This window comes from Lonchura striata, chromosome 23 (assembly GCF_050655825.1).
Source record: "Lonchura striata isolate lonStrDom1 chromosome 23, ASM5065582v1, whole genome shotgun sequence".
Lineage (NCBI taxonomy): Eukaryota > Metazoa > Chordata > Aves > Passeriformes > Estrildidae > Lonchura > Lonchura striata.
The window spans coordinates 4506385-4532111 of record NC_140725.1 but is presented as its reverse complement, the minus strand read 5'-3'; the positions used below and the strand labels follow the sequence as shown (position 1 = coordinate 4532111).

The 25727-nt window shown below is 61.2% G+C and overlaps 4 protein-coding genes across 14 annotated transcripts; 1 reads left to right on the top strand and 3 right to left on the bottom strand.

Annotated features, from left to right (window-relative positions):
• The first annotated feature begins 1381 nt into the window (after positions 1-1381).
• Positions 1382-2361, top strand: SMIM12 (small integral membrane protein 12). The gene is made up of 2 exons (XM_021554774.4): positions 1382-1910; positions 2048-2361. The coding sequence occupies exon 1, from the start codon at positions 1493-1495 to the stop codon at positions 1769-1771; it is 279 nt and encodes a 92-aa protein (XP_021410449.1). The 5' UTR covers positions 1382-1492; the 3' UTR covers positions 1772-1910; positions 2048-2361.
• A 7515-nt stretch (positions 2362-9876) lies between these two features.
• Positions 9877-14763, bottom strand: GJA4 (gap junction protein alpha 4). Of its 4 annotated transcripts, none has more exons than XM_085559772.1 (2): positions 14624-14763; positions 9877-12070 (listed from the first exon to the last, which is right to left on the bottom strand). In XM_085559772.1, exon 2 carries the CDS (start codon positions 12048-12050, stop codon positions 11019-11021), a length of 1032 nt encoding a protein of 343 aa, XP_085415898.1. In that variant the 5' UTR covers positions 12051-12070; positions 14624-14763; the 3' UTR covers positions 9877-11018. The 4 variants fall into 4 exon arrangements, with proteins under 4 accessions (XP_085415898.1, XP_085415899.1, XP_085415900.1 ...); XM_085559773.1 differs by lacking the exon at positions 14624-14763 and adding an exon at positions 12554-12878; XM_085559774.1 differs by lacking the exon at positions 14624-14763 and adding an exon at positions 12630-12878.
• Positions 13820-18664, bottom strand: GJB3 (gap junction protein beta 3). Of its 6 annotated transcripts, XM_085559775.1 has the most exons (5): positions 18646-18664; positions 17905-18016; positions 16629-16764; positions 15072-15859; positions 13820-14729 (listed from the first exon to the last, which is right to left on the bottom strand). In XM_085559775.1, the coding sequence occupies exons 4-5, from the start codon at positions 15827-15829 to the stop codon at positions 14690-14692; spliced, it is 798 nt and encodes a 265-aa protein (XP_085415901.1). In that variant the 5' UTR covers positions 15830-15859; positions 16629-16764; positions 17905-18016; positions 18646-18664; the 3' UTR covers positions 13820-14689. The 6 variants fall into 6 exon arrangements, with proteins under 6 accessions (XP_085415901.1, XP_085415904.1, XP_085415905.1 ...); XM_085559778.1 differs by lacking the exon at positions 18646-18664 and having other exon boundaries at positions 13820-14794; positions 17905-18022; XM_085559779.1 differs by lacking the exon at positions 18646-18664 and having other exon boundaries at positions 13820-14794; positions 16629-16792; positions 17905-18007.
• Positions 18665-21825: 3161 nt separating this feature from the next.
• Positions 21826-24410, bottom strand: LOC110484292 (gap junction beta-5 protein). Of its 3 annotated transcripts, none has more exons than XM_085559771.1 (2): positions 24244-24410; positions 21826-23275 (listed from the first exon to the last, which is right to left on the bottom strand). In XM_085559771.1, exon 2 carries the CDS (start codon positions 23249-23251, stop codon positions 22424-22426), a length of 828 nt encoding a protein of 275 aa, XP_085415897.1. In that variant the 5' UTR covers positions 23252-23275; positions 24244-24410; the 3' UTR covers positions 21826-22423. The 3 variants fall into 3 exon arrangements, with proteins under 3 accessions (XP_085415897.1, XP_021410510.1, XP_085415896.1); XM_021554835.3 differs by lacking the exon at positions 24244-24410 and adding an exon at positions 23419-23553 and having other exon boundaries at positions 21833-23275; XM_085559770.1 differs by lacking the exon at positions 24244-24410 and adding an exon at positions 23381-23530 and having other exon boundaries at positions 21833-23275.
• Positions 24411-25727: the final 1317 nt, after the last annotated feature.

Here is a 25727-nt window from a genome sequence, read left to right as displayed (position 1 = left end):
CCTCCGGGAGTGTCTCCCCGTGACTCTCCCCCCGTGGCACCCCCGGGGGTGTCTCCCCGTGGCTTTGTCCCCCGTGATACCTCCGGGGGTATTTCCCCGTGGCTCCCCCCGTGACACCTCCGGGGGTCTCTCCCCATGGCTCTCCCCCCGTGACACCTCCGGGGGTCTCTCCCCGTGGCTCTCCCCCCGTGACACCCCTCCAGAACACCACTGCGGGTGTCTCTCTGTGAGCTCCCCCGCGTGACTCCCCTCCATGTCCCCCCTTGTCCTCTCCCGTGCATTCCTCCTGTCTCTCCTGATAACTCCCCCTCGTGTCCCCTCCACGCTCCCCTCCGTGCTCCCCCGTGTCCCCCCTCTGTCCCCCCGTGTCCCCACCAATGTCCTCCCCGTGTCCTGCCCGTGTCCCCCATGTCCCCCCCATGTCCCCCTCTGTCCCCTCCGTTTCTCCCCCGTGTCCCCCATGATTCCCCCTCCTGTGTCACTCCCGTCTCCTTCCCGTGTCCCTCCGTGTCGCCCCCGTGTCCCTCCTGTGTCTTCCCCGTGTCGCCCCCTCTATCCCCCCGTGTCCCCCCCTCTGTCCCCCCGTGTCCTCCCTCTGTCCCCCGTGTCCCCTCTGTCCCCCCGTGTCCCACTCTGTCCCCCTCTGTCCCCTCCCGTGTCGCCCCCGTGTCCCCCCGTGTCCCCCTCTGTCCCCTCCCGTGTCTCCCCGTGTCCCCTCTGTCCTCCCCGTGTCCCCCCCGTGTCCCCCCGTGTCCCCCCCGTGTCCCCCCCGTGTCCCCCATCATTCCCCCTTCTGTGTCCCCCGTGTCCCGGCCTTGTCCTCCCGTGTTCCTCCCGTGTCCCCACAATTTCCCCCCCGTGCCCCCCATGATTCCCCCTTCTGTGTCCCTCCCTTGGCCCCCCCGTGTCCCCGTCTCCCTCCCGTGTCCCCCGTGTCCCCCCCCGTGTCCCATGTCCCCCCAATGTCCCCCCCCTCTGTCCCCCCGTGTCCTCCCTCTGTCCCCCCGTGTCCTCCCTCTGTCCCCCCGTGTCCCCTCTGTCCCCCCGTGTCCCCCCCGTGTCCCCCCGTGTCCCCTCTGTCCTCCCCATGTCCCCCCCGTGTCCCCCCGTGTCCCCCCCGTGTCCCCCATGATTCCCCCTTCTGTGTCCCCCCGTGTCCCGCCCTTGTCCTCCCGTGTTCCGCCCGTGTCCCCGTCTCCCTCCCGTGTCCCCCGTGTCCCATGTCCCCCCAGTGTCCCCCCCTCTGTCCCCCCGTGTCCCCAGCCGCGGTCGCTCCTCCAGCGCTGCACTTCCCGCGCTGTCCGCCAGGGGGCAGCTCCGCCCCGCCGCCCCCTCGCGGCCGTGACCGGAACGGGCGGGGCGGGGCCGGGGCCGGGGCCGGGGCCGGGGCCGGGGCCGGGGCCGGGGCCGGGGCCGGGGCCGGGGCCGGGCGGGGCGGGGGTCCCCATTCCTGCGGCCGCTGCTCGGCCCGGCCGGTGCCCGCCCCGCAGGCATGTGGTCCGTGCTGTGGGCGGCCGTGCGCTCCAAGGCCCCGTACGTCACCTTCCCGGTGGCCTTCGTGGTGGGGCTGGTGGGCTCCCAGCTGGAGCGGCTCCTGCGCGGGGAGCCCCCGCCCACGGCCCAGGAGGAGAAGAGCATCTCGGAGCAGCGGGAGGACCGCAAGCTGCAGGAGATCGTGGGCGAGGACCTGACCAAGGTGGTGAGCCTGAAGGACAAGCTGGAGTTCGCCCCTCGGGCCGTGCTCAACAGGAACCGGCCCGAGAAGAGTTAATAAAGGGAGATTCGGGCAAATTCCGTGCCCTGGAGAGGTTGCTGGGGACTCCCTGCCACCTGCGCTGTTTCCACCTGCTGCTCCTCACCCCGCGGACCCTGCGGAGGGTCAGCTTTGGCAGCCCACGGATTTGCTGGAGGTACCCAGAGCTGGGTGGCAGAGCGGGCAGGGAGCCGTGTGTGCAGATGGAGCGAGTGGGAACCTGCTCAGCTCTCGCCCGGCTTGCCTCCTGCACCACCAAACACTCTCGGCCTGCTTCCATCTGTGTCTCCTCAGGTTTGATTTCTTCTGTGGTGTGAAAGTAGAAGTTTGGACCTGAGTGCCGTGGGATGGGGTCAGGCTGGCCACCAGTGACAGGAAGAACTGCTGCCCTGCATTTATATCCCCTGTGGCTCTTGATGAACCCCACACCACAATGTGCTACAGCAGCCATGGAGCTCTCTGAGGACCCCCCCTCTGCATCATCCCTCTCAGGAATGGTGACAGGGGGAGGTGAAAGTCTCGGTCCTCCTTGTTGTGGTGCTCTCAGCATGGCGATGTGTTGGGAATGGGGAGATCACTGCCCTCTGCACAATAAACTTCTGTCAGTCCTCGGGCCTCTGTGTGTCCTGCATCAGCACAGCCCCAGCCCTGTCTCAGGGCATGTCGCTGCTCCGTGTGTGTTCAAGAAGCAACTGCTGCAGTGGGACAAATGCCATTGCTGGCCCTGGCCGGGCACTGCCCTCCAGGCCTGGCAGCAGCGTGGTGGGCAGGAAGGAGGAGGAGGAGGAGGCACCAAATTCCCAGCCTGTGCCTCCCTCCCAGCTCCCCCAGCTGCGTCATCTGCTTCCGTTTGAGCTCTTTATCTCGAGGAGAAGGGCTGTGACAACATAGGGTGGGGTCCCAGGGGACAGGGGTCCCACTGGGGTGCTGAGCAGGGAGAGGCTGGCAGCAGGCACTGGGCGCTAGTGGCTGGTGTCCCCTCAGGTGCTGGCACAGCAGGGACAAACCCCAGCCAGAGCTGCCTGAGCAGGGCCAGGGCCGGGGTTATCGCTGCCTCCCGGTTTGTTTTTTCCCGTGGTGCCTGAGCAAGGCCCCAGTTCAGCCCTGGCTCAGCCCCGGCCCGGCCTTCCCCTCCCGGGGACGATAAATCTGCCGTGCCCGGTGCGGTGCTGAGGTCAGCAGGCAGTCAGCGTTCACACTGTGCTGTGCTGCGCCCTGGCCAGGGCCATTCCTGCCCCGCTGACAGCTTTACTGCCATGCTCCCGGCTCTGTGTGCTGCCCGAGCTGCTGTCCTGGCCTGTTCTGCTGCCCTCGGCTGGGCTCATGGCCCGGCACTGCCAGGAACACTCTGACCTTTGCTGCGAGGGCAGCTGAGCCTCGGGAGAAGGAGCAGGAGGAGCCTGGGTGTCATTTAGAGCCTGGCCCAGCCCTGTCTCGCTGCCACCTCCTGCTCTGGGGCTCGCAATGCCCAGCACGGTGTCCCCGTAGCCCCTTCCCCTTTGTCTCCTGCTTTCCCAGCCGGGCTGTGGGGTGACGGCTGTTCCCTATTGTGTGCTGGGGTGGGAATGGTCCTGTTCCTTCTCCCAGCTGGGACCAGCTCGGAAGCTGTCAATGAAATGCCTTTGTTCGCCCCGCGCCGGAGCGGCTCCCCCGGCTGTTTACAGCCCATTGATCCCCTCGTTCCCAGGGCACAATCGGCTTCTGGGGGGGCCCCTGTGCCCCACATCCTGCCCCAGCCCCATGCAGTGTCATTCTGGGAGGCTGCTGCAGCACAGAGCTGGAGTGATGCCCCGGGGAAGGACCGAGCCCTGATAGTGACAGCCTGGGCATTGATGGCACCTGGCTGCCATCCCCACCCTGCTGCCATCCCCGCCCTGCTTCCATCCCTGCCCTGCTTCCATCCCCACCCTGCTTCCATCCCCTGCTCTGCTGCCATCCCCTGCCCTGCTGCCATCCCCTGCCCTGCTGCCATCCCCTGCCCTGCTTCCATCCCTGCCCTGCTGCCATCCCCGCCCTGCTTCCATCCCTGCTCTGCTGCCATCCCCTGCCCTGCTTCCATCCCTGCCCTGCTGCCATCCCCGCCCTGCTGCCATCCCTGCTCTGCTGCCATCCCCTGCCCTGCTGCCACCCCTGCCCTGCTTCCATCCCCTGCCCTGCTTCCATCCCCTGCCCTGCTTCCATCCCTGCCCTGCTTCCATCCCCTGCCCTGCTTCCATCCCCTGCCCTGCTTCCATCCCTGCCCTGCTTCCATCCCCTGCCCTGCTTCCATCCCCTGCCCTGCTGCCATCCCTGCCCTGCTTCCATCCCTGCCCTGCTGCCATCCCTGCCCTGCTTCCATCCCCGCCCTGCTTCCATCCCTGCCCTGCTGCCATCCCCGCCCTGCTTCCATCCCCGCCCTGCTGCCACCCCTGCCCTGCTTCCATCCCCTGCCCTGCTGCCATCCCCGCCTTGCTTCCATCCCTGCCCTGCTGCCATCCCTGCCCTGCTGCCATCCCTGTCCTGCTTCCATCCCTGCCCTGCTTCCATCCCTGCCCTGCTTCCATCCCTGTCCTGCTTCCATCCCCTGCCCTGCTTCCATCCCCTGCCCTGCTTCCATCCCCTGCCCTGCTGCCATCCCTGTCCTGCTGCCACCCCTGCCCTGCTGCCATCCCTGCCCTGCTTCCATCCCCGCCCTGCTGCCATCCCTGTCCTGCTGCCACCCCTGCCCTGCTGCCATCCCTGCCCTGCTTCCATCCCCGCCCTGCTGCCATCCCTGCCCTGCTTCCATCCCTGCCCTGCTTCCATCCCCTGTCCTGCTGCCATCCCTGCTCTGCTGCCATCCCTGCCCTGCTGCCATCCCTGCTCTGCTGCCATCCCCTGCCCTGCTGCCATCCCTGCCCGTGGCACTTCCAGCTGTTTTCCATCTGTCTGGGACTCCTGTCCATCACTGCTGCAGGTCTGTGCATTCCCGCAGACGCTGGGATAGGGGTGAAATCGCTTCCCAGAGCCGTTGCCTTTCTCCTAAGCCTTCAGTGCTGTAAACCCACCCTTCCTCCCATTGAATCCCAACAATGTGCCGCTTGGGAAGTGCCGGCGGGACAAGAATAGGAGCAGGCAGCTCTCAGGGCTAGGGCGAGCAGCCACGGCGGCTCACCAAGAGCCAGAGGAAGCTTTGCTGAATAAATCACTATGGTAAAACCCTGCCCTCCCAAGCCTGCACTCAGCCATTCACCTGCAAATGCTCGGTCTTGTTGAAGACCACCCTAGGTTGTGGGGTGGCTTCGTGTGGTGGAGAAACTTCCCCTCCAACCCGAGCTTCCAAAGAAAACTCAGCAGTCTCTGTTGTTTGGTCTCAAGGCAGTTTATTGCAAGTTATCTAAAAGATTTTCTCCTGGGGCTGCTGTGGTTTGCTCACAGCTCAGGCAGAGGCACACACACACCCTGACATCCTCTCTGACTCCCGACTGCTTCTTCTCCCCGCCCAGGGCTGCTGCTGTCTTTTATATGGTACATTACATGTTACATGGTTACAGTTTTCCCCAATGCCTATTACCTATATTAAATGGTGATTTTCTATCTTTTATATGGTACATTACATGTTACATGGTTACAGTTTTACCCCAATGCCTATTACCTATATTAAATGGTGATTTTCTATCTTTTATATGGTACATTACGTGTTACATGGTTACAGTTTTACCCCAATGCCTATTACCTATATTAAATGGTGATTTTCTACTCTAAACCAACCTGTGAGTGCCAACATCACCAAGAACATGGAGGTAAGGAAGAAGAAAGAGGGAGGACAGGGCAGGCCCAAATCCCAAATCCATCTTAAACCCTCTGACCCCCATGTACAAAACCAAAACCCCCCTGTACAGCACTCAAAAATTCTTCCCTCTACTTTGTGACTACTTCTACTATAATATCTAAATTTTGTGACTTCTTGGTCTTCCTGCAAGGTTGGTAAATCATTCCATGGCTCAAACCCAAAATCACAGCTGTTTCCAGCTGCCTGCCAGGGTCTCAAATGCTTCTGACCTGGGCCTGGAACCTCCAAAAATGTCAGAGGGACATTTTGAGTTCTCACAGGTCTAGTGCAGGGGGTTTGTGATCCAGCTGTTTGCAGCATGGCACAGCTTGGCACTGCTGTGGAAGCCCTGCCTGCAGTCAGCCTGTCCCCGGGCAAGGAGTCCCACGCCTGGCCAGCAGGGCAATGTTTGGTTTGAGGGCATCATCCCAGGCTTGTCCAGCTTCAGGGATGTTCCTGCATCCGGGGACTGCACAGTCCCATGAATCGGGTTGAATCCAGCAGCCACAAGTACACCTGGTCCTAGCCCAGCCTGTGCCCCAGGCTCACAGGGGGTCAGGCTGACTGCAGTGCCCTTGGCATGGCCTGAGGGCAGCTGCAGCTTCCTGATGCACCCTCTGTCCTGCCCAGGTGCTGCATTGCTCCTGCAATCCATCACAAGCAGAGAGGAGCAGGTGGTGGTTTCTGCAGGCAGGATGCTGGGAGCGAGCTGTGCCCCAGCTCACTGAGGGGCCTGGGACAGCTGCTGTGTCAGGGGGACAATGACATCCCCCTGGCCCACCTGGATGGAGCTCTGGATGTCCAGTTAGATCAGAGCAGGGATGCTCCAGCTGTGCAGGGCTGGGATGAGGTGACCCTGTGCTGGCACGGGGATGGCCCAAGGCCATCTGGGCCCTTCCTGCAAGGCCTGGAGTGCTGAAGCTTTGGGAGGAGAGGAGCAGGGTGGGAGCTGGCGGAGGGAGCAGGGGCTGGGAGGGACCCAGACTCTGATGTCCCATCCTGGTGCAGTGCAGTGACCCCAGGACACCTGGACCTGCCCACAGTGGGGTGACCCTGGGACATGCACGGTGTCCCCACAGCCCCAGGGCATGCACGGTGTCCCCACAGCCCCAGAACATGCATGGTGTCCCCATGGCTCCAGGACATGCACAGTGTCCCCACAGCCCAGGACATGCATGGTGTCCCCACAGCCCAGGACATGCACGGTGTCCCCACAGCCCCAGGGCATGCACGGTGTCCCCACAGCCCCGGGACATGCATGGTGTCCCCACAGCCCAGGACATGCACGGTGTCCCCACGGCCCTGGGACATGCACGGTGTCCCCACAGCCCCAGGGCATGCACGGTGTCCCCATGGCTCCAGGACATGCACGGTGTCCCCACAGCCCCAGGGCATGCACAGTGTCCCCACAGCCCCAGGACATGCACAGTGTCCCCACAGCCCCGGGACACGGCGGGTGCTCACCCTGCTGTGCTGGAGAGCAAATAGCACATCCCCTCAGCGTGTCTCCCACAGCCCCTGAGACTCCTGCTCTCTCCCAGCCCAGGCTTTTCCCAGGCTCTGGTTTTGCCCTTTTCCTGAGAGCAGCCAAGTCTCTCCCAGCCTCCAAGTCTCGCTTCCTGCTATGGTCCCTCCATGCTGCTCCTGGTGGCTCCTTCTATGGCCAGAAAAAGCCCTGAAGTGCCGTGGGAGAGGAGCAGCTCTGCTCTACACCAAATCACTTCCCTCAAGCCATAGCTGGGTGCAGCTACAGTGGGACTGTTCCCTTCTCCCTGCACTGGCTCTTCCTGCAGGTACAGCTCAGGGTGGATTCCTTATCCCCAGCACTCCAGGACCACTGTGGGTCCTTGTTTTTAGGCCACATGGATCTTCCCATGCCACAAAAAGCCCTTGGCTCTGCAGGCAGCAGCCTCTTCTTGCCTGGCGTTAAATCAGGATGCTGCCCTGAGCTGCTGGCAGGGTTAGGAACCATGCCAGGGTGGGCACAGGGTGCTGGGCACTGCAGTCCTGGTGCCTCCACACGAGGAAACGGCCGGGGGTGAGCGACAATGTCAGGATGCAGCTATTGAGAGCGTTTCCTCCCTCCTGCAGTTCTCACACTGGGCCGCATTGTCTGCCATGCCCGTGCATGGAGGGACCCTAGAGGAGGGCTAAATATAACCCAGGGGAGGAAGGGAGCTCCGTGGGGTTTGCTCTTCCTTCGCCATGCACCGTTGGCAGCGGCTGCAAAGGGCAGGGGATTATTCCTGCTTTGGGGTTGCCCCAACAGTGGCTACGGTGGGCACGGATGCTGGGTCAGGGCTCCGTGCCTGGCCCAGGAGGAAGCTCCTGAGTGCTGCCACTCCCCCTGAGGACACACCTGGGTGTAAACAGGGCCCTGTGGGCAAGTGTGGCCACGCTGTGGCCCTGCCTGGCACCCTCCTGCCCAGCTCTCTGCCCTTCCCAGCTGATTCTGCTTCCACCTCGGCTCTTCCTGGCTGGGTCAGATTTAGACACTTGCTGTTTGCTGTATGCTGGGAAAGGTTAAAAATAAACTCCTTGGTGCTTGGCCAGCGCCTCAGGCAGAGCCTTTCAGGCAGGACAGCCCTCTGTCCCAGGCCATGGCAGAGCTGAGCAGGGTGCCTGGCACCAACTTGTCCTAACTGGGAGGAGGGCAAAAACCTCCCTGCAGAGGGGCCCCAGGCTCCTGGGGACTGTAATTGGTATTAGACCAACATCCCCAGCAGGAATTGGGGTTCTGGGGAGTGTGTGGTCCTTCCAGGACTGGCAGAACTGCCTCGAAGTGTTTCTTAACTCTGGGGGTGCCCATGGGAGCCCCTCACCGCAGCCCCCAGGCTGCCTGTGCCAACATGGGGCTCAGCATCAGCATCCAGGGCTGGGTGTTGGGGCAGTGAGTGCCCTTCCCACAAGGTACCAGAGGGACCTGTTTGCTCAGGAGGGAGTGTGGAGGTGTGAGAAAGGCCAGTGGAGGTGTGAGAAAGGCTTGTCTGGCCACTGTCTGTCCCCATCCCCGGGCTGTGCCAAAGGCCAGCCCGGGCTCTTATCAGCTCCAAACTTTTATTTGCCTAAGGGCTGCCCTCCCACCTTCTGAGCAGCTGCTGCCAACCCCAGCCCTGCTGCTGCCCCCTGCCCAGCCTGGCCCGCAGGTCAAGCCCCTCGCTGTTGTTGTTGGCAGCACGTCCCGGCGGCGTGGGGTCACCGCAGCCGCCCCGAGGCACTCTGTGACAACACGGGAACAATAGTGGGACACGGAGCTGTGTTTGTGCAGCGCCTGGGCACTGCGCTATCCAGGCAAGGGGTGGGGAGGGTCTCAGCCATCTTGTTTTCCATCTTCTGGGTCACTCGGAAAAGTGTGATGCTCCCCAGTGCCAATAAAAATAGGAGCCCAGGAGAGGGGAGGTGAGCTGGGGACACTGTGGTGGGTAAACACGGCACGGCTGCTCTGTGCTTCCTCCTCACCCAGCACACTGAGCTGCTCCCCCCAGAGCTGCAGGGCTCTGCTGATTCCTGGGGAGCGCTGGGATGGGGCCCCACATTGTGCTGGAGTGGCCTGGGAAGTCCCAGCTGGGCAACAGTGGGAGCAAGGCAGGGTCCCTCCAGAGACAGAGAGAGCAGAGCAGGGTCCTTCCACAGTGGATCTACCCCAGCATCCTCCAGCAGGGCACAGGGAAGAGCTGGGAGCTGGTGGTGTGCCCAGACCCCCACCCCAGGGGGTTTCATCCCCCCTTGTCCCCAGCAGGGAGGAAGCCCAGGGTGGGCTCAGCTGCCAGCCCAAGGGCAGCACCGCTGGGTGCCTCCCTCCTCATTTCCTCCAGCGGCCGACGGCAGCGATACTGCCCCGTATCACCCATATTTCATTTTCTCCAGGGTATTTTTAGCCTGTCCCACCCTCACTGGAGAGGCCCTCGACAAGAGCAGGCTCTGCTCTGGCCTGGTGTGGCTGGGGAGCTGAACAACAGCCCCAGCCACATTGTGTGCCTTTATCTGTGGTTCATTTCCACCTATTATGCAGCCACGAGCAGCTCCGTGGCCTCTGCTGCGTTTATCTGCAGTGGAAGGAGAGGTGCTGAGCTCTGCTTTGGGCCACCATGAGCCTGGGACGTGACAGTTCTGTCAAAACCCTGAATGAAGGCTGGGCTCAGGGGACAGGAGGCCACAGCAGGGAGGGCTGTGCTTTCAGTGGGTGCGTGGCATCCGCAGCACGACTGGGCATCCACTTTCCCCTTCACCCTGGACCCATCACCCCACAGCACAACATTTCCCCCTTCCTCAGCCCCAAACCCTCACGTGCCCTCCTGGGGGCATCAGGAAGCACAGACACACCACCGCCACCTTTTCTCATTCATCCAACTTTATTCAACAAAATGCAACACGGAATCTGCCAGGGGAAGGGAAACAGTGCTGAGGGCAGTGCCCACACCCCACCCTCACTCACACCTTGGTCACACAGGACCTGCAGCCCCTTGGTCACAGCAGGACAATCCCCTCTCACAGCATTCAGGGGGCTGGGGAAGTCAGGGTGACAGCTCCTGTGACAACAGTTGGTCCTTCCACCACACCCCCCCCCCACCCAGCCCACAGCAGGAGATGACTAGTGCAAAGTAATAAAAACCCAAAACCCCTCAAACTTTCAGGAATCAGCTGGGCTGATTCCTCCCTAAACCCCACGGGGCTCCAAGGCACATGGCCAGGCTGGACACAGCTCCCCAAAGTCCCTGCAAACTGCACCTTTAAGGCAGAAACTCCATGCTCAGCCCAGCAGGTTAAAAATAACTTAAAGGCACACATCCCATGGGAAAGAGCCCAGGGCTGGGAGGGGAGGAACTCACACTCCTGGGTCACCCCCAGTGCCCCTGCAGCCATCGGAATCTGCTGGTCACAGCAGAGCTGGCTTAACCCCTCCGTGTCCCATGGGAGGGGGCAGCTTCTGCAGCGAACTCTGGGCAGATGCCAGGACTGCTGGAAGGGGATGGGGCTGCTGGCCAGGATCAGTCGGCGCTGCCCCAGCCCAGCTCTTCCCGGCAGTCCCCGGCTCCGTGTGGAGGCAGGAGAGGAGCAGCTTCCCACGGCCGCTCTCCTGGCTCCGTGCTGGCCGAGGCTCTGGGGTCTGGCTGAACCGCAGCTCCCAGTGGCCAGCAGCCTCCAGCCACGGCCTCGGGGACAGCCTGTTCCACGGCGTGGCTCCGGGGCTTTCTCCCTTTCCCACGGCAAGGCACACGGGACACGGCGTCCCGGGGAACTCGGTGCAGTTTCCTTCCTTGCAGGGTCTGTAGGGAAAAGCGGCGAGAGCGGAGGCTGCGCTCCACGGCCGCGCTCCCGAGCATCCCATCCCAGGGCGGGCAGGTCTCCGGAGCCTCCAGAGGGGAATGTGTAGAGCTCAGAACCAGGCAGGAGGCAGCTGCCTGCCCGCAGCCAGCACCTTTGCAGGCACAAGGGACCGAGGGATGTCCCCCTGCCAGCCGGGCCAGCCCGGCACTACACGTATTGCTTTTTGGAGGCTGAGCTCCCGGGCCGGCTGCCCGGCTTCTCCTCCGGGGCGGAGGCTTCAGCAGGCCCGGGGGCGTAGGGGTCCGACAGGGGCCTGCTGCCGCTGCCCAGTGCCAGGTTCTCCTCGTTGCGGTAGTTGGCCCAGTTCTGCTCGCTGGAGAGCTTGTTGTAGGTCTGGTAGGAGGGCGCGTGGCTCTCGGCCATGGGCAGGAAGGGATAGTGCTTGGGTGAGTAGGGACTCGAGACCATGGCATCCACAAAGGTGTCCTGGCTCGGTCCAGCTGGCCCTGACACCTTCTTGATGTTGCTGAGCAGGTTCTTGCAGCAGAGGTGGAAGAGCTCCAGGAGGTTCAGGATTAAGGAGATCAGGCCCATCACCAGCATGAAGATGATGAAGATGCTCTTTTCGGTGGGGCGGGAGATGAAGCAATCCACCTGATGGGGGCACGGGTCCCTCTTGCACACGTAGCGGGGCACCATGGAGAAGCCATACAGGTACCACTGGCCCACGAGGAAACCGGCCTCAAAGATGCTCTTGCAGATGACACTGGTGATGTACGTCCACATCAGCGCCCCCCGGATCTTCAGCCGCCCACTCTCTGTCATGTAGATCTTGGACATCTTCTTCTCCAGGTCTGCCAGGGCCTCCTCAATCTTCGGGTCCTTGCTGTGGACAGCCCGAAGCTTGCTCTCCTTCTCCTTCAGCTTCTCCTCCTTGCGGGAGAGATAGACAACGTGGCCCAGGTAAATCAGGGTCGGGGTGCTGACAAAGAGGAACTGGAGCACCCAGTAGCGAATGTGGGAGATGGGGAAGGCTTTGTCATAGCAGACGTTGGTGCAGCCTGGCTGCTTGGTGTTACACACGAAATCCGACTGCTCGTCCCCCCACACAGACTCGCCGGCCAGGCCCAGGATGAGGATGCGGAAGATGAAGAGCACGGTGAGCCAGATCTTCCCGATCACCGTCGAATGCTCCTGGACTTGGTCCAGCAGTTTTTGCAGGAATTCCCAGTCACCCATCTTCTAGGAAGCCTTTGCCTCTGCCAGCAGAGAGAAGACACGTCAGTTCCCTGTTTCCATGCTGGGGAGCACAGGGCAGATGTGACCACTTAAACTCCGTGCTTTTTCAGGATATAGCTGCTCTGCAGACTGGCCCAGCAAACCCTCTGAGGAACATCCCACTTCTGAGGGAGGGAGGGTTCCAGGCAGGGTTTAGGAGCCCCAGAGGGCTCCTCCTACACAGTGCAGGCACCGAGGGCTGGGAGAGACAGGGATTCTCCCCTCCCAGCAGCACCCACAGCTCGTGGCTCTCCTGGCCACTCCAAGGACAGCCTGAAGCCAGTGGGGTTTTGGGAGCTCAGGGCGAGGAGGCACTATGGGAGCTCACAAATTTGCTGCTGCCCTGGCTTTCCCAAAAAGCAGAGAGCAGGATGGTCTAGAGGGAAAGCACAACCCCTTGGGGTACAGCTGCCACCCCAAAGCCGATTCAGGGCTCACCCCAAACTGAACGGACAACACCTCACCGGCTCCCTTGCTGCGGGGCGATGGACACCCAGCCCCAGTCCCTCCCATCGCCAGGAGATCCCGAGCACCGCTCACCACCCTGCTGCCTCTCCCGGGATCCTGGGGAGCCGAGCCCGCACCCCGCGGGCGCTCAGCCCGGCTGCGAGGAGGGACGGGGCGGCCACAGCCCCGGCTCCTCATTAACCGCTGCTAATTAGGCAGAGAAGTGCCGGCTGTGCGGTTAAAGGAACCCCCGGCAGCGGGGTGCCCCGTCCCCAGCCCGGTGCCCGCTCTCACCTCCGCCGCGCCGGGCACGTCCCGCCGGGCTCGGGCCGCGCTGAGTGCGAGGGGTCGGACCGGGTGGCTCCGGTTATTGGGGGCCCGGGGAAGCCGGAGGAGGAGCGTGGGCAGGAAACTGGGGGCCGGGGCTTAGTACCGGGCCGGGCCGAGCCGCAGGTGTGCGGGGCCGCCCCCTCCCGTGGCCCCCGGACGAGGGGGCGGCCCCGGCGGGCGGAGCGGGGGCGGCCAGACCCGTCGGGGCCGAAGCTGGGGGGCAACGGTGTGGAGCCCGGCTGCCTCCCGCACTTTCATCTGCGGACCCGCCACTGGGCAAACCCGCTGAGCCAGAGACCCCGGGATGCTCCGTCCCCTGACCCGTGTCCGGGAGATGTTTAATTCCCTGCCCGGCGGGGCGTTTCGGGGACGCTCTGTTCCCCGCCCGGTGTCCCGGGGATGTTCCGTCCTTTTCCGCCCCGGCCGGACCGCGGCTGCGGCGCTCGTGGTTTGCCCCCGAGGGTCCGTGCGGCGCGGCGGGCGCTGGGTGGTGCTGGAGCCCCACCGGAGCCGGCTGCGGTCCCGCATCCCTCCGGTTCTGGATGAGCCCCACCGTGCCTGGCCCCCATCCCGCGTCCCGCCGGTTCCCGGGACGGGCCCTGCCGGTTCCTGGGATGAGCCCCACCGTGCCTGGCCCCCATCCCGCGTCCCGCCGGTTCCCGGGACGGGCCCTGCCGGTTCCTGGGATGAGCCCCACCGTGCCTGGCCCCCATCCCGCGTCCCGCAGGCTCCCGGGCTGAGCCCCACCGGAGCCCAGTTGCAATCCCGCGTCCCGTCGGTTCTCGGGATGAGCCCCACCGGAGCCCGGCCGGGAACTCCCACGCAGGTTCCAGGCAGAGCTTTGCTGTCGGGGGTCTCAGCACGCCCCAACACGCTCGTGGGGCTCGGAAACGCGGGCGGGCTGAGCAGAGCTGGGAACAGCGGACCCTCCGCTAGTGCTGCTTAAGGAGAGATTAAATGGAAATCATTTCTATTTATTGTAATATTTATCAAGGTTTAGTAAATAATTGATGCTCATCCCTCCTTGATTTCCTTGGGGGCCAGCGTGAGGTTCTGCTGAATTAAAGTTTAACGACGCGTGACAGGCTGGGAGAGGCGGAACGGGCGGACGTGAGCTCGGCTGTGGGCTCAAGCAATGCCCAGCTCAGGCGGATGAGAAGGGCCTGGCTGTGGGCTCCTGAGGAACCTCTGCAAATCCACGTCTTCTGCCCTCCCCAGGCCCCCAGTTTCCAGCGTGCAGAGCAGATCTTGGTGTCTCCAAACACGACATTTATTGGCCCTTTGGATCCGTGTGTGATGTGCATCTGAGGTGAGGGGGGACACAGAGGCACCAAGGGAAGCAGCAGAGCCAGCAAGGGCTTTTGGGCAGAACATGGCTTGGTGCTTGTGTGAGCCAAGGGGGAGAAATGGCAAACCGGGCAAACTGGGCCAGCAGAACAATTGCTAACAGACTGGAGCCCTGGTCCTTTGTCATTACTTTGGGTGCATGAAGAGAGCCCTGGCCACGGAGCCCAGAATTCCTTTGGTTTCTTGGTACGAAAGAAAGCAGCGCATGTGTGAGGAGCAGTGAGCTGGGAGGACTGGCATGACACCAGCCCTTGGCTGGGCACCAGCTGGGTGCACTCACACCCAGCATGGGAGCAGAGGAGCTGCAGGACCCAAGAGAAGCTGCGGGACACTGAGGGTCTGTGTGCTGCTGTGATGTCCATGCTTGTGGCACTGCCACCTGCAGAGCTCCAGAGCTGTCCTTGCCTTACCTGTGTCTGCTCAGGCACCCATGGGTCTCTCTCCGGGGACATTACTTCACTGGGTTTAGTCATTTTTCACACGGGTTGACTCTTGAGGGTTTGAGGATTTGGCAGGCTGGAAAAGCCAAGTTGAGGGGAATGTGAACCGGCTGGGACGGGTGTGCTCACAGCTCTTCTCCTCTGTGGGAAGAACGGACACACTCAGGCATGGCCATGGACAGCCAGCACCCACCTGCCACCGAGCGTGTCCACACCCCTGGGACAGCCAGGGATGTGCCCGTGATCCCAAGCAGGAGAGTTCCCAGGGATGTGTCCCCCTCCCCTTACAGCCACTGAGGTCCTGGCTGAAGAGTCTGGTGGTCACCCGTGGTTCCAACCATCCCTGGCACATACCAGGACACTTTCCCCCACCACTCTTCCCAGCACCCTTCAGACAGCAGTTAGGGCTGCCACACACCTGGGCTGGGACTTGTTGTCCTTCTCCTCTGACTTCATGTGACAGTGGCAGGTGGAGGCCTTGCTGTAGCTGACGGAGCGCTTGGTGGATTTCCTCCATTTCCTTGCCCTCTGGACAGCTCGCTTGAAGATGAGGTAGAAGATCTCACAGACGGTGAGGACGATGCAGATGGAGGAGGCTCCAACCATGAAATAGGTGAAGACCCTTTTCTCGGTTGGCCGGGCGATGTAGCAGTCCACGGTGTTGGGACAGGGATCCACGTTGGCGCACTTGACCAGCCGTGGCAAATCGAAGCTGTCCCACATCTTGTGGAGGAGGTAGAGGAACAGGATCTCTATGATAAGCTTGAAGATGAGGCTGAACAGGTAGGTCCACCACAGCCCGCCGTGCTTCTTGCCCGTGTTGCTGTAGAGCTTGGGGCAATTCTCTCCATTCTTCTCCCGGTTCTTCCTCTCGCGGTCCTCCCTGTAGGCCACGTGCATGATGACCAGGAGGGAAGGACAAGTGACAAAGATGAGCTGCAGGGCCCAGAGGCGGATGTGGGAGATGGGGAAGAAGTGGTCATAACACACGTTGGTGCAGCCCGGCTGCCGCGTGTTGCAATCGAAATCCTTCTGCTCGTCGCCCCAGACCTTCTCGGCCGCCACCACATAAACCAGCACACGGAAGACAAAGACCATGGAGAGCCAGATGCGGCTGAAGGCTGTGGAGTACTTGTTGACCCCGCTGAGCAGCGCCTGCAGCGTTTTCCAATCCATGGCAGCCGAGGGAGACCAGAGTCACCCAACCTGGAGAGGCAGAAGGAGCAGTGGGAGACACCACTGGGCTGCACATCTCTCGCTGACACTCAACCCTCTCCCCCACCACATTACACTCATGTAGGACGGGGGCTCTTCACCCTTGCAGACAGTAAAGCCCATCCTCCCACACTCCTGGTGGCAGAGGTGACTCAGTCTATCTGCACTTCCTTCTGACGGAGCCTTTGCTGTCAGGGATGAGCCACCTGGCCAAGTCCCTGCCACCAGCTCTGTGCCTGATTCTTTTTTTTGTGTGTGCTGGTGCAAACTGGCAGCACTTTCTGCAGGAGCAGGCCAGGATCATCAGCCAAAGGGGAAATGGCTGCTCCTGTCCCAGCTGGGGTGCCAGGGACCTGTTTTGTGTCTCCCAGGTGATACCTGAGGCAGCCCAAACACAGGTGACAGCGGGGCTACAGAAAGTGAGAGTTCGTGTGTGTCACAGTGTGCGTGTGTCACAGTCTGCGTGTGTCACCAGCATGTCACCCTGGCCAGCGCTCTGCTCCTGCTCCGGCAGCAACGCCGGAGGACCCGACGGCCAAACCGGCTCTGCAGCTCAGCCTGGGGCTGCCCTGTGTGAGGAGACACGCCAAGCCTGACCGAGAGCTTTACTACACCTGGATTTACAAACCCAGGTGGTTTTTACAACCCTCTGGGCTGTGAAGGTGCCTGCCCTGCAAAGGGATTCCCAGAACACTGGGTTGCTCTCACTTTTAAGGAATTTGCGCTGCCTGTTGCCCACCCGGTGCCTTCCGAGACGTACCTGGAGGAGGCTCAGGCTCCTTCCCCGCTCACCGGGGGCTGTGGGGTGGGAAGTGTCCAGCACGGGGCATAGCCAGGGTGCGATGGCGGGCTGGTGATCAGAGTCCTCTCATCCGGTGCACTGTGGTGTCCCAGGGCTGTGGGAATGGAACAGAACCTGGAGCACTGCCCAGAGCCCATGGAGCACTCTGGGAGCCTGTCCTTGCCCACGGCCACCCGCAGCAAGCCACGAACCTGTGGCTGTGCTCCCACACTTCTGTCCCAGGGACACACCGGGAAGGGTGGCTGGGCTGAGTGGCTCCAGGCTGGGGTCCCTGGCAGCGTGTGCCAAGTGCCAGGGCTGTGCCTCTGCCCATGGCCACACACCTTCTCTCACTGCCCCGTCTAAAAGCAGATCTTCCTCCCTGGCAAACCCTTGGCGGGGGTCAGGGTGGGGAGCAATCACTGTGTTCCCACCCAACCCTTGGATTTAAAACTGGGAGAGGGGAACTACTGGTTTGCTCATAAAAGCTGGTGTGGATGGAACCTCCATGCCCCCAGAGCCTGTGCCCCCTCACCAGCCTGCCAATTCACCCATGACCCCATCCCTGCTGCCAGTGAGACCAACCCAGCACCCAGCTGCCCAAAACCCACCTGCCCAGCACCCGTGTGCCCGGTTCAGCCCAGCGCCGGCTCCGGTCATGGACCCGCAGCGGAGCAGGAAGGAGCTGTGCTCTCCGTGCCAAGCTCCGTGCCAGTCCCCGTGGCACACAGCGTGAGCCCCCGGGGCTCCCCAGTGCCGGGTGGCAGCCGGGCAGAGCAGGAGCAGTGCTCAGGTGTGCTCAGCTGTGTCGGCAGTGCTGGTTTGCCTCCCACAGAGCCCGGCACCCTTGCCAGCCCCCGGGATGCCAACCCACTGCGTCACAGCCGGGTCCTGCCCCGTGTGGGCGCAGGGCGTTGGACTCGACGGCGCCCCGCTCCCACCTAAGGCTGCAAACTCAGCAGAGACACTTTTCTCGGGGGGTCTCTGCCTCTTTTGGGAGTGGGACAGAGGTGCAAGGCCTGGGGCGGCCACTGCTGCCCCTTGGGGTGCCACGCTGTGCCATCCCCCTTCACCACCCCATGGGATGGTGACCCTGGCACGGCCTGTGGGGTCCCAAAGTGGCACTGTGTGATGTTGGGATCCCCACAACCAACCCCACGGTCACAGCAGCTCGAGGTCCCACCTGCCCCCCGTTACACCACGAGGCTGTCCCCCCTCAACCCTGGCAGCCCAGAGTACCCTGTGCCCCACGTACCTGTCCAGGTGGGAGAGCCAGAGGAAGGTGTCCAGATTCTCTGAGTGCCTCTCAGAGCAGGGGAGCTCCTTCCCAGGCACAGCCCTCCTGCACAGGCAGGGTTTGTCTGAGCCTGTGAGGGGAGGGGAAGGGTGGTTGGTTTGGTTCCCAGTAACTGGGTGAGTCTGGCAAACAGCTCCTGGAGAGGCTCTCGCTGCGCACATGCACACACACGCACGGCTTGAACAACAAAAAGGCAGGTCACATCCCGCAGGGAGATCAGCACAGACACGTTCCTGCACGGGGAACACCAGCAGCTCCTTCCAGGAGATGTCCCGTCCCCTGCAGGGACAGTCTGGGCAGAGAGACAGAGACCTCGCAGCGTGCCCCAGCTGTGGGCCCACCACAAGAGCTGCTGAGAGTCCCCGATTACGCAATTGTAACCCACTTTTGAAATGATTTTGCCTTAGTAATAGTTTTGCAACAGCTCATCGGTATCTCCAACCTACAGGAACTTGCAGGCACCGCCCTGGCGGGGCCGGTGTGGCCAGGTGGGACCTTTCTCATGGAGCAGGGTGGCACCAGGGTCCCTGCACCCCCATGGGACCCGGGAGGTGTCCCTAAAGGGGGTGTCCCTCTCCCCAGAGCACCGGTGGCTTCCAGGAGGCCGAGTCACCCCATCCCACCGGCTGGCCCATGGATCAGCCGCCACAGATGCCTGTGCTGATTTAGCGGGGCAGGAATGCACTTCCCTCCGCTCACCTGGTTTCTAGAGTGCCCCGAGGCTTCCCTGGAATCCTCTGGCACACCCTGGGGCCGATCGGCCGTGCTGGAGCCACCTCAGCACCTCACCAGGCCACCCCTCCCATAGGTCTGAAGAGCCCCAGGGTGCTTGGTGCCAGCAGAGATTTGCTCCCTGCTCTCCTGGCAGACCAGCAGCCACTTGCCTGGAGGCTTTTTGTCTCCAGGAGGTCAAATAAAGCCCGTGAGGGTTTGCCAGGCTGGGGACAATGGAATGGGAGCCCAGGAGACCTAAAGCAAACCCTGGTGGGAGCCTGGGGGTGCAGGATAGGAGGAGCCTGGAGGAGGGGACAGCCAGGGGCACCCCAATCCTGGATGAGAGCCACGCAGGGGCTCCGGAGCCTCCCTTCACCCTGGAGCTGCTTGGATTGGGAATTTGAGCTATGTTGATGAGGGGAGCTCAGCAGGAATCTGGGGACTGTGGCCTGTGAGGTGAAACACCCTGGGGAGAGGGAAGTTGTGGAGCACGGGCAGCTCTGATTCCTCGCAGAGGCAGCTGCTCCCTGCCCCATGGCCAAACCCTGTAGGGGCCAGCTGAAGAGCCAAATCACCCCTGGGCAGCCTCTTGCCTGCAGTTTTGGAATTTCTGGAGTGGCCATGTGGTCACGGTGAGAAAATTCAGGTGCATTGGGCACAGGCAGAAGATCCCCCTCAGGCAGCTGGGTGGGGAGCTGAAGCAGCCCATGCTTGCAGTGTTTGGAATGCTGAGCTGGGTGTTTGGAGAAATCCATAAATCCGTCAAGGGGCACATCCCTGCACCCACGCTGGTAGCGGGGGCGCAGGGGCAAGGTGCCAGCGTGGATCTGCAGATCTCAGCACTTGGGAGCTTCAGGGATGTGCCCAGGACGTGTCACCCTGGTGCCACCCCGCTCCGACACAGCAGGGTGACGGCTGAGAGGCCTCAGTGCCAGATGTGAGCACTGAAACACCCAGTGACTTAGGGAGACCAACCTTGGCTCTTCCATAAAGGAAAAACCCAAACAGTGGAGCTGGTGTATGCCAAATGAGCAGGAAAAAACCCCCAAGACCCTTTTTAGAAGAGTCTTAAATGAAGCTTGGCAGGATTCTGCCTGCCAACAGCTGTCCCCCTCCAGGGACAAGACTCCCCCGCAAGAACAGGGGCAGAGGAGTCATGGGGTCCTGAGAGCCACAGCCAGGGCTGGACATAAATCAGAGAGATTCTCCTCATTCCCAGCAAACAGGCAAGTTTTGGCCAGGGCAGAAACAAGCCCAAGTTGGGAAGGCAAATTTACCCTGACCTGTGCACGCAATCCCCTCCACATCCCTGCCTGGGCTGGAGTTAGTGGTGGATTTCTTTAAAATCCTCTCACCCCAAAATTTAGGAGGTCTTCTGGGACCCCACAAGGAAATACAGGGCATTTCCTGTGTGAGGATGTAAAATCTGGGAAATATTCAGCTCTTATTGTGACACACCCCCTGGTTTGCTGACCCTGCATCCCAGGAGATACCCCAGTATCCAGACCCCTGTTTTTGCAGCACCAATATCAGAACAAGCAGTCAAATGCTCCCGTTTTTCTGGCTGACTGCTGCTTATCCCCAGTCTGGATGGTGCAAGACACCCAGAGCTCTGCAGCTGTGGGAATCCAGAGCTTCCCCCTGGCTGCCCTGGCAGGTCTGGGACCCTGGCAGGGGTCAGGAACCCCCCTGGACAGAGCCCCCAGAGACACTGGCTGTGATCTCTGCAAATGGAAAAGAATTTTCAATCTCACAGGATGAATTACCAGCTCTGAGTGTTTGATATAAGAAATAATTAAGTGTGGCACGGGTGCAAAAGTAAAATTTTAGGATTCTAAATCAGGAGTTCAAAGGGGACAAGATAGAAGAAATTGGGTGTGCCTTGTCCTTTTTCTCCTTCTTCACACCCTCCATGTCTCACTGTGGTGTTGGCATTTTTCTGTTGGTTCAGGCTGGGGACCCACTGTCCAACGTAGGTGACAGATATTGGCACGTTCTTGTAAATCCAGCCCAGGGAGTTTCTGGTATTGAATGTTTGTCACATCCCACTGAGGGCAGAGCCCCACACGCTGCCCTGCAGGACAGAGCTGCGGCAGAGACTTTCTACAATCTCGGGATCATCAATACCTCAGATTCCGACATGCAGTGTTTGCTCTGAGCACGACAAAACAGCCCAACAACATCCAGCAAGTGGAAATTCAGGTGTCTCGCAAGGGGCAGCAGCTCCAGCTGTGCTTTGGTGCGTGGAAGTGGGACTGGGTGGTTTTCCTGGGGCTCATCCCTGTCCCCATTAGTGCCTGCAGAGGGGAACTCCTTGTGGTTTTACTCTCCAGCCTGCAGCAGGAGTGGCCAACCTTGCTGGAAAACAAACAGCCCAGCCCATGCTCTTTAATTCGGAGCAATGCTCGCACACAAAGAACAACTTGTGTCCTCTGACGTTATGCACTTCCTAAAGAAAACTTCCAGGTGGAGAATCCAGCAGAGGAGTGGATGGAGGGAAGGCAGTGCCAGCACAGCTTCCCCTGAGAACTGGAGAAAATTCCCTGTGTATTTCATGATCTGTATCTCTGACCCCAAAGGTCCCCAAAGTCCCTGTGTCAGCACAAGGAGCTGCTGCGGGCTCTGGGCCCGTGGCCAGGATTCCCTCAGGGCTTCTCCACCATCCTCACCCCCACCAGTGGCTGGTTCAGTCCCTGCCCTCCCATCCTGCTTGCTCTTGGCTTCCCTTCAGCCCTGCCCATCCCCAGCATCCCCTTGGGTGCAGCAGCCCCTCAGCCTCCCCCCACTGTGGGAAAGAGCTGTTTTACCCATGGAGGGTCTCAGCTGGATCACTGCAATGATCTCTCACTGAGAATGGCCTCAGTCACACAGAGGACACAGCGATGGTTTCCCTCGCCCCCCGTGCCGCTTTTGGGACAGAGCCAGGGAGCGCTGGCCCTGCCACGGCTCGTGGAAAAAATGATTATCACACCCTCCGAGTAAAGCTAAACCAGTAACAGATCGAGCTGCATGTTCAGTGTTAATGTTGCTTGTGAGTGCATTTGCCATGAAATTATTGTTAATTATTCATGCCAGCTAATGCTCAGCTGCCTCTGATGGCCTCGGAAATGGCAGCACTGCCCGTGTCACGGCCGAACACGATGTATTACAGCAATAAACGAGATCAGATTCTGACATTTAATGGTATTATTTAATCAATGCTTGGGGTGTTTTTCCTCTCCTCTGTTTGGCTGTTTTGCTCAGGTGTTTTGCCCTGGCCAGGCAGGATGATCCAGCAGCTCACAGCGGGCTCTGCCTGCCTGGCCGGATCCTCACGCCTGCGCTTCACCACGGTGGTTGCAGCACCAAGGACCTGCTCTTGTCCCCACTCAACTAATAAGTGTTATTAATGACAATTGCATCAGTTTGAGGTGACCCTGACACCCACAGAGTGGCTGATGAAGGGTGAGAGATAGGGAGACGGGTTTCCTGGGGGATCAGGGTGTCTGTCCTGGCTGGTACAGGCTCAGAGTCTGGACACCACTGTCAGTTCACAGCTGCCATGGAGCTGCTGCTCCCTGTCACTGCCAGGGACAGCACGTGTTCTACGGCCCCTGCTTTCCCCCAGATTCAGCAGGTTGATGTGAAGTGCCTTTCCCAGGACAGGAGAGGCAGAGACCCCTCAAGCACAGCCCAACTCCAGGGTGCTGCCACCCTCAGCACTCCTGCACTGGAGCACAGAGGAGGAAGAGCAGCCAGGGAGTTGCAGGCCAGGTGGGCAGCTCTAGGACTGAGCCTCATCCTCGGACAGCGTGGTGGGGCAGGAGGCTGTGAGCGGGATGGTGGCCGTGGGGGGTTTGTAGTCAGCCCCGTGGAACACCTGCCTGCCCGTGCCCACGGGGTCGGCGCAGGACACGGGGCAGTCGTGGCTGTGCCGCCGGCTGTCCCCTCCTCCGGCCTCCAGGCACTCGTGGCACCTCTTCCCAATCAGGTAGGTGGCCTCAATGATGTTCAGCACCACGCAGATGCAGGTGGTGACCACCATGAAGAGCGTGAAGATGTTTTTCTCGGTGGGCCGGGAGATGAAGCAGTCCACCACGTTGGGGCAGGGCGGCAGCTCGCACTTCACCACCCGGGGCAGGGTGTAGTTCCTGTAGAAGCGGAAGAAGATGTAGAGGAAGACCACGTCCACGCTGGCCTTGAAGATGAGGCTGAGCAGGTACGTCCACCAGAGCCCGCCCCGCTTCTTGCCGGGGTTGGGGTAGATGCGGCGGTAGTTGTCCCCTTTGATCTCACGGAGCCTCTCCTCCTTGGCCTCCCTGTAGGCCACGTGCATGAGGACCAGGAGGGACGGACACGTCACCAGGATGAGCTGCAGGGCCCAGAGGCGGATGTGGGAGACGGGGAAGAAGTGGTCGAAGCAGACGTTGGTGCAGCCCGGCTGCAGCGTGTTGCAATCAAAGTCCTTGTGGTCATCGCTCCAGACCTTCTCGGCCGCCACCACGTAGACCAGCAGGCGGAAGATGAAGACGAGGGACAGCCAGATGCGGCCGAAGGCTGTGGAGTACACATTGACGGCACGGAGGAGCCCCTCAAACGACCCCCAGTTCATGGCTCCCCGATCCTGTTAGCCAGCCTGGGAAGAAAGAACACACAGACACTGAAGCAGCAGCAGAAATTCCCCACCGGAGCCCCTGTGTGCCTCACAGCACCGAGCCATGCTGCTGGGACCATCTCTGACCTGTGCTGGCACGCAGGGACACCGCTGGCAGCACAGACCTGCTCTGGGTGACACGCGTCCTCCAAGCACTGTCCCCACTGTGGACGGGGACGTGACAACGCTCGAGGTTTCTGCCACAGCCACAGCATCCTCCAGCCACCTCCGGTGCACGGCTCAGCCCCATCCCGCCCCTGCTCCCGCCTCGTTGCCCAGGTATTTGTTATTAATTTCCCTGACGTTGCCAGGCCTGGCCCAGGCAGACACCAAATCGGAGCAGCCGGGGCGTGACTCCGCTGCCGCGTCCTCTCCCATCGCTGGAATCTGCCGTGGCTCCCCGGGGCAGCGCAGGAGGAGCCCGGTGCCCCCGCTCCGTGTCCCCGCGCACCGGGAGCCCACGGCACGGCGGAGGGGCTGCCGTGGAGCCGGGCAGCCAAAACTACCAATTTTCACCAAGCCCAGCCCCCTGCGTGGCCGATTTGACCCCGGTTTGCCCTCTGATTTGACTTGCATCGTGCCAGATGAACGCACCCCATGCGCCGTGGAGCTGCAGCAAAGACTCCCAGGGCTGCGTTTGCCATTGCCTCTCCTTAAATATTTTGCCTACCGGTGAAATAACAAGATTCCCCCTCCCGAGGGGTGAACACATCCCCTGCTCTGCACAGCTCAGCCACTGCACCCACCCGCAGGAATGGGGTGACCACGGGCGCTCCCGGCTCTCGTCCCTCCCGTGGCAGCCGCTCAAACCCCAGATTCCTCCTTCCCTGTGCACGCTGCCGGCAGTGCCCATCTCCCTGGTGCCAGGCTGGGCAGAGGCACTTCCCCAGGGCCCTCCCCACCTCCTGGGGGCCGGGGGTCGCGGCAGAGGGGGTCCCCAGGCCGCTCACCTGCGGGTGTCCCTCGGCGGCGCTGCTGCGGGTCGGCGCCTGCCCAGGGCAGGAGCGCATCGCCCGGCACGAAAGAGCGCACATGAGTCACCCCCGAGCTCCCGGGAGCGAGGAGGAGATTCCCGGGGGAAGGGATGAGGCTCCTGGCGGATCCCCACGTGTCCCATGGAATGTCAGATTTCCCAAGGCGAAGGGCGGCCCCGCAGCGCTGCCGTGCCGGGAAGGGCTGAGCCGGCTGCTCCGCCGTGGGCAGGGGTGGGAGCTCGGGGCTGTCAGTCCTCAGCTTCCGCAGGGATGTTCAGCACAACCTGGGGTCCCTCCATGCCTTCCCTGCACCCATTCCCCCTTCCTCCAAAGTGGCCGAAGCCCTGGGAGTCCCTGCCCACAGCGCTGAGAACCTCAGCCCAACATTGCCCTTTATAATCCTTTTTTATTGAAACTTTGCACCATGGCAATAATTTAGCAGAGTCTTTATCCATCACCACCCTCTATTAAGTGGGTGGCAGTTGATAATTTCACTGTCAATTAATTAACTGCTTACCTGTGCTCCCCTCACCTGCAAGCTGGCACAAGTCTCTTCTCCATCACCCCTCCTTGATACCCGAATCTGGAGCCCTCCCAAAATAACCCCCAGCTCAAAGAACCCCCTCTTGGAGGTCTGACCCCCATCTCACAGCTGTGGGGTGCAGGGATGGGGGTCAGAGGGGAGGGAGTCCAAGGAGGTGTGGGGTGCAGGAGTTCAGGTACAGCTGGAGTCATTTGAGGAGCAAACACACATTTCATTTGCAATTCTGCTGGGGTTTAAAAAAAATGTAGAGAAACAAATCTAAACAGCTGTAAAGTAAATTACCAGTGTTTGCGGATGGCTCCAGGGAAGAGTTCTGCAGTTTGAAATCAAACAAGCCCATTTTTATTTTTTTAACACGCCTGTGTAGTGGCTGTGCCGGGCAGGGGGTTCCCAGGGGCTGGGTCCCCCATGGGCAGGCAGGGAGGGCCCAGAGCAGCACCCATCCACCAGCACCCAGTGGTGGGTGGGGGGGACGTTCTGCCCCTGGTACCCCTAATTTTGTGCATGTCAGATGTGGCTCTTTGTGTCTCTCTGGGTTAAAATCCCCTCTTTTGGGGAGCTGCCAGGTGTGATGGGCAGTTTCTGCTCCTGGTAGAGCCCCTCCATTCCTCCACAGGTGAGTCCCCAGTGCAGGGGACACAAAGGTGTATTAATGGCAGTACTTTATCTTCCAGGAACAAGTCCCATTAGTACATTTTCACTACAACATGAAATATTAATAACACTTTGCATTTATATAGCGTCATTCATCCCGCAGTCACCAGCCAAGCTGCTGACATGAATCAAACACCACAGCCAGCTCTGGAGGAGACAGGTAAACGGGATTAGACCCATTTTCCTGCTGCACACAATGAGGCACAGGGTTTTCTGCAGGTCACCGGTGCCGCTGAGGATGTTTTGGAGGAAAAAACCCAAA